Source organism: Dreissena polymorpha, chromosome 3 (genome assembly GCF_020536995.1).
Source record: "Dreissena polymorpha isolate Duluth1 chromosome 3, UMN_Dpol_1.0, whole genome shotgun sequence".
Classification (NCBI taxonomy): Eukaryota; Metazoa; Mollusca; class Bivalvia; order Myida; family Dreissenidae; genus Dreissena; species Dreissena polymorpha.
In genome coordinates this window covers 111,391,086-111,403,350 of record NC_068357.1, presented here as the reverse complement: position 1 = coordinate 111,403,350, position 12,265 = coordinate 111,391,086, and the positions used below count along the sequence as shown (strand labels likewise).

Here is a 12,265-nt window from a genome sequence, read left to right as displayed (position 1 = left end):
TTTCAAATTGTATTTCTGACTCTGTGATTGCCTGTTTAAATATTTCAATATTTATCTCTCGTAGTTATCGAAAGGTTACAGTTTTTCTATATAATGACATTTTATCGTAAATTGCCGTAAGGTAAATCTGTTTTAACTAATGACTTAGTTTCAATTTACTGGTACCCGCTAAATACGTAAAATGTTAAGCAGTAAACTTTACAATATTAAAAGGACTTGCTCACAGTTTATCAAAATGAGAATTTTTCAACTTTTTGTCACAGATTCAATAAAAAAAAATGAACAAGGTACATCAGTGTGTGAAAATACACTTTCGTTTTCGAAAAATCATCGTTAGAAATTGATAAAATTATAAAGCGTCTCAGACGCGAAACGATTAACAAAATTCAATTTCTTGTGTTATTGTTATATTTTGTAACAACACGTGGATGGTTATACAAAGTATAAAATAAATGGCAACCCATGTGAAGACTGATGGTCAGGTCCGCACATAATGTAGTCGTTAAGACACAACGACGACCCGAACATAAACTCTGACTAACACACATACACACGTGAAGACGGACGCCTGAGTGGCTTTGGCGCTGGCATTTACTCTATGTATCAGTGGTTCGAGCCCTGGTGTGGTTAACTTTCTTTTTCTTTTTTTACTTTTATTCTTGTTTTTATATTGAAGCTCTTTAGTTCTGATGTTTATATTTTTCAATTTAAAGCATTTAATGAAAAACTTCAAAACAGGCCAAAATCTGCGAACAAGTCCCTTCAAAATCTTGGCCATATTGCGAAAAACCACGAAGTTTATAAACGACAAGTATTATTTAGAAAGAACGTTTATTTTTAAATGCGCTAGCAGTTACAGAATAAAAGCAGCATGAAACTTTGACAACATACAAAATGAACCGGCAAATGTGTCATGTTCTGAGAAAACTGGACAAAATGCATGTGCGTAAAGTGTCATCCCAGATTAGCCTGTGCAGTCCGCACAGGCTAATACGGGACGACACTTTCCGCCTAAACTGGATTTTCGCTAAGAAGAGACATCATTTAACGAAAAATTCCATAAAAGCGGAAATTGTCGTCCCTGATTAGCCTCTGCGGACTGCACAGGCTACTCTGGGATGACAATTTACGCACAAGCATTTTGTCCAGTTTTCTCAGAGCACGACACAAATCAGATGTTCAACACCGCTCAAACAAGGCAGATCACGTGCGACCACCGAAATTTTACTTTTGCAATCACAATTTCAATTCAATGCCGATTGTTTTATCAAATATTTGTTGTACACTTTCTTTTTACAAAATTTACATTTACACAGATAATAACACTGTAATTGGTTTAAATATAAACAAAAATTAATATTAACGAAAGATTCTCCATGTAAAAGAAGAAAAGAAAAATGATTTACTCTACTGCAAATACATTGTTGATTGCACTATATTATAAAGAATATAACACTTTAAGCTAAATCAATACAAAGTCAGGGTAAAAGAGTGCACGATACGTTCATATTTTAGTAAATGTCTCCTTAATAAGACCCAGCATCAACTTATTAAAGCGAGTATATATGATTTCAATGCCAAAAAGTTCATTCTGATAATCTTTAACCAACGTTTTAATATGAAAGAGGAATGTTGTGCAACTTGCATAACTATTTGCAATTAAATAAAACGTTACTTTTGTTTATTTTTTGCTACTGCTTCTTTTGAAATTCTACCCAAGTTTTACATTTATCAACGTATTATCTGTTTAGAACAATAGTATTGAGTTCATATAAACTCGCTCTCAACTATCCACTATTCTATTTCTCCTTAATCAGAGCCAGCAGCAACTTCTCATAGTCTCCGCTCGTGTCTCCCTTGATGAAGCTTGCCAGAGATTTTCCATACTTTCGCTCGAACTCCGACTTAATCTGCACCATGTCGATCTGGAATAAATTGCGGCATTTATGAATACAAGAATTGTAAATATGTGGTTTACCAGTGACTATATGTGTCGTGTTCTGAGAAAACTGGGCATAATGCTTGTGCGTAAATTGTCATCCCAGATTAGCCTGTGCAGTCCGCACATTTTATCTGGGATGACAATTTACGCGCATGCGTTATGCCCAGTTTTCTCAGAACGCTACACAAATTTGCAGCATTTATGAATACAAGAATTGTAAATATTACTATTAACAATATGTGCATCCATATTTGTTACAATTCGTTGTATTAAAGTCCCATTACTACTCAAATCAACAAACATTTTGTAGAAATTTTCGTAAAATAAAGTTTAACAATTAAAACTCACTGTTCCTTATAGCAATTGCCGAAAGTTCAACGCCAGATGTTGTCTGGTAACATAGATTTGTGTAGATACAAAATGCTCGTTTTCACTTTATTTGTTTTACACAATGCATTCCATTTAATTTCACGCAAATATATCTATTCATACGACACTCGAACACTAAAATGGTACCATGTTAGTGTTTATGTATCGTATGAATAGATATCGTTGCGGAAAATCAAAATGGAATTCATTACGATACACACAAATAAAAACGAGCATTTGTATCTACATAAAATCTATGTTACCAGACAATATCTGGCATTGAAATTACGGCAATTGCTATATGGAACAATGATTATTTATGGGGTCACTTTATTTTACGAATATTTTACGAATTATTTTACGAAATATTCGTTGAATTTGAGCGTTATAGAGGCTTTAAGAGTTCGCCTCAGTATTGACTACATGATGTGTGTTGCCTGAATGACTTTAACAAAATATCTCTTGACACATAAAAGGTATATTGATGTGCTGTTTCACATAACCCCCGAAGTTAAATTATTTGTCGTTATTGCATCTTTTACATCAAGTAAACCTTTTTGCGGTGCAATTCAGTACACTAGTTCTAGTATAAAGAGCGATACCTGTTTTCAGAACAGTTTTTGTGAGTCAGTTCGTTACAAAATTCTTAATACTAGTAAACAGTGTTACACATGGGGACTGGCACACTTTAACGCCATGGCGATTTAAACTACATTTGTAATGAACCACTATAAATATTTAATTTTACCTCTTTAATTAACAGTTGAACAAAAGATAAACGTATTAGTTTATATAAAGCATGTGCCATCCAGAGAAGTTGGAGGCACGTTTGACTTAACTAACCCTTTGCATGCTGGGAAATTTGTCGTCTGCTAAAATGTCGTCTGCTGAATTTCTAAAATTAGCATTTTCTTCGATTTTTTTTCTAAGACCACTATCAGAATAGCAAACAGTTTGGGTCCTGTTGAGACGCCACGTTCTGTGGCGTCTCATCTGGATCCGAACTGTTTGCAAAGGCCTTCAAAATCCGGTTCCAGCGCTCAAAGGGTTAAGTGACAATTTGTGTAGAGGACAATTATGACATGGTAGACGAAATCGCTTGGCCCAGCGGAATCACACATCTGTAATAATTATATACATGTTTATTACATTTAAGTCTTCTTTATCTTAGCGTGTATCAGAGTCAATGCACTATTTCCGCTTTTACTGAAAGGACAAAATTCGAACAATAGTGTCAATGAACAACTATACCTTGTTCCATTACGAATTGGAAACATCTTGACTTTGCTTTATCAGACAAGAATTCTAAAGCATTTTTGCATTTTCTAATAGGTAATGTTTTTGTTGATGAAAAAATATATTATAGATCATACAATTGGAAATCTACCTCGCTTCTGGTTACGATTACTCTGATTAATGTGCTGTCTTTGGTCCCTGGCCTGTTCATGCTGTTGTAAAGGCGTTCAGCAAAGTAGGCAGGAACGCTTCGTGCCAATTTCACTAGAAAATGCAAACACAAATATTTTTAGAAAATAAGCGTTGTTTTGCCAATTTTGTTAAGGAAAGTCTTTAACACGTTTCAAACGTATCATGCAAATTTCGTTACACGTACTATTTATATAAATTATATATATATTATATTCGCCCCGATCGCACATGGTCCAAGGGTCGAGTACAAGACTCTCCGCACCATTTGTTTCGCCCTCTGACACAATAAAGCTACTATAGAATATTCTAATTATAATTGTATTCATTTTCAACGGTATGATAAACGGTGACAATGAAGGGTTTGAATCTTACCAACGGCAAGATAGCCATCTTCTAGATAGCCGCTCGTCTCGGACTTGATAGCGGTTTCGATCTCCTTGCCGTGTTTCACTTTGTATGCGTTGAACGTGGCCAACAGTTGCGGGTAACTCCGCACCGTCAGGATGCGGTTAAATACAGATTCGTCCGTGCCCACTTGATATTCGCCCGCCTGTATAACAAACCCACAAACACACACAGTTCATAGATGTTTTAAATGTGGTGTGCGGTTAAATGTGGCTTCTGCAGGCCTAACTATACTTTTGCCTGTGTCTTCAGCATTGTGGACACCTGTTATGGACACCACAAATACTAACGGTATCTTGGTTTTTGGACTTATAATCAATAGTATGTAAACTTATTCATAGAATCGCTGTGACCATAAAACAGAAACCATTTGCCAAACCGATGCTCCAAAACATAATGCTATCAATACTTGCGAGTTTGCTTTCCAACAAGAGTGTACCACACAACAATCTTACGGCAAATAGCTCGTCGGCCTCCTTTGCGGCTAGACCAGCGTCAACAGTAACGTCATCACTACGACCGGCAGCAAGCTGAGAGACCAAGAAGCGCCTCAAATGTCCGCTTGTGTCGCTTGAAATGTCTTTTTCAATGTCGCTATTAAACACTAGAAATGGGACGAAAAAACAATGATATAGAATATGTCCTTTCTATTATAAGCTGACGTATGTTGATTTACAACCGTTAAATTTTTCATGATAATGCCTTTCTTAAATACTGGAAATAGTTAAACCAGACACTACTTTTGCACTCAGTACACAACGAACATGTAAATATAATGTATTAAACTATGTTCATGTACTTGAGCTGTATAAAAACCAGACATCCAAGAACATTTATGTTGCATTAGCTTCGACTGGAATTTAAATTATATTTATAATTATGGTTTTATCATCTGTTAAAACAGGTTTTGATGAATTATACATCTTGAAAGAGTTTCAACACAATTGCAAGTGCGAGATTAAGAATTAGTTTAATACGTGTTTTGTAAGCCGCCTTGATGGACTTTATCTGCACCTTCGACCTTGAACTCAGGATCTCTATCAGCGCTCCCTCGTCAGTGCCCACGAACTAAAAAGTAAATGAAGATCAAATAACACGAACAATTATACAAATTTGGGGCACCGTTTTGGAAACGTCAGAGTAAACTATTGGATGTGCAACCGATTAAAATGTTCGAACCTCGCTCACCTGAGAATCTTAGTCACTAAACAAATCTAAGCAGCTTGTGTTGTATTTAATATAAATGTGTCTTCGGGTCGTGATTTTCACTTGGAACCATTTTTGAATTAGGTTGAGATATCAGAAGAACACATTAACTGACCAAGTTTCATGAATAAAAAAGTGACTTCTATAAAGTTCACAAGGTTTCATTTTATCCATATAAGGAAATATGCCACTCCCACCCCCTGTCGGCCATGTAATTTAATGGACTGGAACCCTTTTCAAACTCAGCCGAGATATGAAAAGTAAAGTTGTTCTGACCAAGTTTCATAAAGATTGCACAAAAATATGACATCTTGACTGTTTAAAAGGTTTCAATATAGCCATACAATGAAAACTGTCCCCTGGCGATAATGTTTTTCAATGGATCCGTACACTCAGCCGCGATATCATGAGCAATGATAAGACCAAGTTTCATTATGATTGGACAAAATATTTGACTTACTGATATTGCACAAGGATTCAATATAGCTATAAAAGGAAATCAGTCCCCCCCCCCCGGAGGCAATTTTTAAAATTTAAAATGGACCGGAACATTTCTCGAACTCAGCCGTCAATAAAACACATGTTCTGACCAAGTATCATGACGATTGGAAAAAAGTTTGACTTATAGAGTATCAACAAGCTTTTTTCATAAATTAAACCTACTGACTAAGCTTTTGACCTAACGTGACCCAGATTCAAAGTCGGCAAAGATACTATGGGGACAAATGTTTCAGGAAGATTGGGCTATAAATGCTGTTCACAAGGTGAATGTTGACGACGCACATTTCGCGACGCACGATGAACCACGACCAAGAGGCGATCAAAATGTTCACTTTTAGCACATTGGTCTTAGATAAGCTAAACATGCATGTGTGTGATAATTACAATCGGCATGAATACATTATCTCAAGAGATTAATCAAATAAAACGAGTTAAATCCAAGTATAATTTACAAAAAACTTGATGACTCCATTGCAAAGGTTTGACCTCCTCAGATATTGGATAAAATCCAGTACAGAAGAGGAGACCACTGTGCGGTGCTTGCGTTGCCAAGTTCATATACCTTAATGGCGTCATTGATAGACTTGGCGTCGTAGTTGATAGGGGTCTCCAGAAGGGCCACAAGCAGGTTCTCGAAATTGCCGCTTGTTTCGCACTTCAACTCCGCTCGCAGGTCCTACAATGGTTATGGAAGGTGTTTGATCATAAGTGTCATCATGGTATAAGAGTACATTTGTACAGCTCGCAGGGTAAAATTATAGCGTGTTTAATTGTTATGAGCAGTTAAATGCCCATTCAAGTAGTTTAAGTTCGCTATGAACATGTATCGTCTTCTCAGGGGATGGAGGCTGCGTAAAGGCCGAAATCAAAGTCTATCGTAACCATAATAAATATGCAATATATAATCAGACTGTAATTGTGTCGCGTTCTGAGAAAACTGGGCATAATGCTTGTGCGTAAATTGTCATCCCAGATTAGCCTGTGCAGTCCGCACAAGCTAATCAGGGACGACAATTTCCGCTTTTAAGGAATTTTTCGTTTAAATGATGTCTCTTCTTAGCGAAAATCTAGTTTTGGTGGAAAGTGTCGTCACTGATTAGCCTGTGCGGACTGCACAGGCTAATCAGGGACGACACTAAACGCACATGCATTATGCCCAGTTTTCTCAGAACGCGACTCAATTATAATCATAATCCGAAATTTGGTTGCTGTTTTATTTTCAGAAATGCTTTACAATTACGAGTTGAATACACATGTGTAAGAGAACAAAGATTGCATCTTATCACATAAATTCAATTTTCCCGCATACCTTGCCAAACTGAGTTTTGTACGAGAGCGCGATCTCCTGACGCTGTTTATTGTCGTGGGACGCCATGACGTCAATGATCGGCTTCTCCTCCGTCCCTGTCGTTAAAACAAGGTACATTAACAACAACATATTTTATTTTGTTTTAATTGGAACGCTTGGTAAGTTATTTGAATTAGAAAAAGTATAAAACCTGACCATGGGTGACAAAATTGTCCGCTTAACCAGACGTCAAACTTCGGAAATAACCAGGCGGTTATTCAAGTCATCCTAATTACTTATAAAGATAACACCCATTCTATTTCATTGTCTAAGCTTGCTGCACTATTGTAAAATACCGCTTAGTAATTAAATGACGCTTATTTAACCCTTTTATGCCTAGCGTCTAGAAAAAAGGCCTTGGCAAACAGCGTAGACCCAGATGAGACGCCGCATGATGCGGCGTCTCATCAGGGTCTGCGCTGTTTGCTTAAAGGAGTTTTTGTATGAAATATTCTAAATATAGAAATAAATATACTAGACATCCCTAATTTTGAAAATAAATTAATCCAATTTAAAAGGATAGGAGAGTCCACTAGGCATACATGGGTTAATTTCCTTGCCATTACCTGTTGTAATAATCCCCCTTAGTAACAAAGATAGCACCATAATGTTATCTCTTGTTACGTGAGTGTATATGTGTCGTGTTGTGAGAAAACTGGGCATAATGCTTGTTCGTTAATTGTCATCCCAGATTAGCCTGTGCAGTCCGCACAGGCTAATCAGGGACGACACTTTCCGCTTTTATGGAATATTTCGTTTAAAGATGTCTCTTTTTAGCGAAAATCCAGTTTAGGCGGAAAGTTTCGTCCCGGATAAGCCTGTGCGGACTGCGCAGGTTAATGGGGGACGACACTTTACGCACATGCATTATGCCCAGCTTTCTCAGAACACGACACATACATTCTAAGTACTGTTGTAAAGAGGCATATTTAACTTCAATTTTAACTTCGAGTAGAACATAGTTAATACCGGATAATAACTAATAACAATAACCTACTAAATAGTTCTTACGCCAAGACAAAACCTAAATCTTCATCTTAACCCATTTATGCCTAGTGGACTTTCCCATCCTTCTAAATTGGATCAATTTATTTCCAAAATTAGGGATGTCTAGTATATTTATTCTATATTTAGAATATTTCTTGCAGCAATTCTTTTAAGCAAACAGCGCGGACCCTGATGAGACGCCGCATCATGCGGCGTCTCATCTAGGTCTACGCTGTTTGCCAAAGCCTTTTTTCTAGACGTAAGGGATAAATGGGTTAAATATCACTGGCGAGTAGCAAAAACAGTCAAACCAGAGCGTAGTCTACCATACACAACCTACCTAGGCCGTCCATAGCCTCGTGTAGTTGCTGAGCAAGCTTCTCTGCTGAGAATGGTTTGCTGGGCACCACCGTTCCCTGAATAAAATACAGTAGCTGTCATAAGTGTGTTCTCTGTTTATGTGTTGCCTGATTGTGAGATTAATTATTTTTTTGTCTTTGTCGACCTATTTATCTAAAAATTATGTTTAAACTAAACGACAGACGAGTTGACTACCTCGATTTCTTCCGTTCACGTAATGTGTTATAACTAATAAAAGTTAACTTGCCTTAAATTGCAATCATTTGGTCAAAATCAAAACTTTATATCTGTTCTATTATTCGCCTGGGAATACTCAATGCCTCTGTGGTGTAAAGTAATCGTTCGCTTTTGCGTTCACAAGTCCTGGGTTCGATTCCCGTGGTTGGCAAACTTTTTTATCAACGCTCTTTTTTGGTATTATACTTAGTGTAGCCTTTTCCTAATAGTATAGTGTTTTAAATACATACATTAAAGAAAATTTAAAAAAACGTTTAAACAAATCTATTTATTTGCCAAGTTAACATTTCCGCCTGGAAAGGAGGCCCGTGACGCCAAGAGTAATCCAAGCCCACTAAAAGAAAATGATGAGGACTCGACAAAAGAATACTCAGCAGGATTGGTCGAGGCCCGGAATTACAAAGACCGTGCACTCCAAGGCCAGTCTAAAGTTTGAAGAGGATGTACTGTTGTATAAGTCTGAATATAATATGTGTTTTTCTGTCTAAAGGGGTGAATACGATCATTTAGCTACTGGAGCTAAGACAATGATCGAGCTTTCAACCAAGGGAACAACCATAAGAACATGGAACGTGAGAACACCCTATGCGTGCGGAAAAATCCCCAAACTGACGTAGCGAAAAACATCAGGCTACGAAGATAAGAATATTGCACAGTTTTATGAAGCCAAAAAAGCGATGATTTTTGTTTCTAAAATCAGTATGATTCGTTGTGTTTCAAAATGATTATACCCCATTCTACCGAAAATAAATCAATGCGTTGTAAAAGGCATCAGTTGTATAATGTCGATTTGTTTCAATAAAACTATTTCGTTTGATGTACGAAATACATGAACATTATTTTTTATGTTCGAAAGCGCTATGGTCAAATGAATAATTACCAACTACACTTAATAGCTACGAACTTAAGACCGCAGCGTGACAAATGTATAGACATAGTGAAACTCCAGAAACATTAGCAAGATATAATTTATTGTTCGCTAGTCTCTTATTTAAGGGCAAATGACCAATTCCCTATAAAATGCTGTAGACCATATACTAAACGACATTTATCATAAAATCATGATAAAACCTTTGGATACTAAACATTCAGTGCTTCAGAATTGTAATCCAGTGGACCCCTCTCACTGCGGAATACACGGAACCTCTTTAACCAATTTTTGCCTAGCGTCTCAAAAAAGGCCTTGGCAAAAAGCGAAGACCCAGATGAGACGCCGCGTGATGCGGCGTCTCATCTGGGTCTACGCTGTTTGCTTAAAGGAATTTCTGTAAGAAATATCTAAATATAGAAATAAATATACTCGACATCCCTAATTTTGGAATTAAATTGCCCCAATTTAGAAGGATGGGAGAGTCAGTTCGGCATAAATGGGTGAATGCGGGATACGCGGAAATGATGATGCAGACAGAATGGCAAAGCTGGGAGCGGAAGAAGACCAAGAGGAGATTAAAGTCAGACTAGAAAAAATTAACACAATTTTAAGTGCCTGTTCAGAAATAAACAGCCATAGGACAGCTACAATCGCCTGTCGAGACTAGAACAATCACCTCACGACTGCGAGCAGGGCAAAATAGACTTAATCACCACATGCACAAGAGATTCCGCCTTGTGGCGTCTCCACGCTACGGCTGATGCTCTACAGAAGACCACCCGTTTCATCATTGCCCCCGGTATGTAAGTGTGGCGCTGATCGAGAAAAAGAATAAATGTCACCCGTTTCATCATTGCCCCCGGTATGTAAGTGTGGCGCTGATCGAGAAAAAGAATCAATTGTTTACAGTTGTGTATGTTGATCAAAACATATGAGTACTATAATAAGAACTAACTACTGTTACGAACACTGATAATAACGTTTAAAAGTCAGATTTGAAATAAACGTTAATCCATTTACCTGTGTGTGAGTAGCCATTTTATGTTCCTTGTAAGAGTCACACATAACTACCTTTAACTGTATAATTTAAATTTTGAAGTCAGTGCTCTTAAGATCGGATGATTTTATGCTTTCGCTCAACCGCTGCCTTATTATATACTATTGATTGAAAGATAGTCCGTGCCCTGTTGAACCACATAATGGCCGTGCTAATCGGGGTCTTAAGTGTTCCCTTAGATTGACGCAGAGAGTTAAATGCAACACATGCACTTTCTCAAGTGTCACTAAGCACGCGTAAATGAAGTCAATAACATCTCCAAACTTGGTAGGCCAGGAAAAAACAAGTGCTAAAGTGTGCTCGCACTCCTACAGAAACGTGTCCAAATATGTGAAGAGCGAAAATTCAAAAATGCAATAGATTCAGAAAATAATATATACATTATTTTCAAACAAATGACGCTCCAGTTACTAAAATGTTTTAATACAAAAATCTATACTATAGTTTTAATCCCCCAATGCGTTGCATTGACCTTTCATATCCTGTTATCCCAGTCTAATTATTTTGCAAAGTTTGCTTTGTACGTATGTGTCTTTCGACAATTCTTTAATATTTCGTACTGTTTGGAATTGGCTCCTTGCCTACTTGTACTCAATACCGAAGAGAATAGCAGGAAAAAATGCTAAACCAAAAAGGCCAGTAAAAAAAGAAACCCGGAGGAGTGATAGCAGATGACCAATGGCAGAAGAAAAAAGTGGATTGAGCACTTCCAGAAGCTACTGAACATGTCAGCTCCGGCGAGCACAACGGTGATACCGCCAGTTACAAGCGATCTGGCAATCAAGTGCATATCGGCAGACGCGCTGAAGCCTGACGTCGAGACCAGTGTGGAGCTACTCGATCCGCTCGTATGGAAAGATATGCAAGAAAAGGGAAGAATAAAAACTACCAACAGATTGGAAAGAAGAATATCTCATTAAGCTCCCAAATAAAAGGCGACCTCTGTTCCTGCTCAAACTATCGAGGGATAATGAAGTTTTCCATCCCAGGAAAGGTGTTTAATCGCATCGTGCTCATCCGAATGAAAGACGCAGTAGACCCTCATCCTCGTGATCAACAAACCGTCTTCCGAACAGAGAGATTGTGCACGGATCAGATCGCAACCCTGCGCATCATTCTGTAACAATCCCTGGAATTTGCCCCTGTATGTCATCCTCATCGAGTATGAGAAGGCGTTTGACAATGTTGACCGGCAGTCCCTCTGGAGACTTCTGAGACACTACGAAGTGCCAGAAAAGATCTTCAACATCATTCGAAAGTCTTATGAAGGGATGACCTGAAGAATCGTTCATGGCAGACAGCTCACCGACGCCTTCGGAGTGAGCCAATGCTGCTTTCTCTCATCTTTCCTGTTCTTGCTGGCCATAGACTGGGTCGTGTGAATACCTCAAAGGACCAGAAGAGAAACGGAATCCAGTTGATACTATGGAAACAGCTGGATGACTTCGACTTTGCCGACGATCTGGCTCTTCCCTCCCACACACAACAGATACATGACAATACCAACATGTTGGCGGAAAACTCAGCTAGACTGGGCCTCACCATCAACAGAGG

The 12,265-nt window shown here is 37.9% G+C and overlaps 1 protein-coding gene across 1 annotated transcript; it reads right to left on the bottom strand.

The window, feature by feature from the left end:
* Nucleotides 1-814: 814 nt before the first annotated feature.
* Nucleotides 815-10,840, bottom strand: LOC127871031 (annexin A11-like). Its single transcript, XM_052413653.1, has 9 exons — nt 10,675-10,840; nt 8,527-8,602; nt 7,161-7,255; nt 6,414-6,527; nt 5,122-5,212; nt 4,600-4,748; nt 4,112-4,289; nt 3,699-3,811; nt 815-1,925 (listed from the first exon to the last, which is right to left on the bottom strand). The coding sequence occupies exons 1-9, from the start codon at nt 10,717-10,719 to the stop codon at nt 1,800-1,802; spliced, it is 987 nt and encodes a 328-aa protein (XP_052269613.1). The 5' UTR covers nt 10,720-10,840; the 3' UTR covers nt 815-1,799.
* Between the last annotated feature and the right edge of the window lie 1,425 nt (nt 10,841-12,265).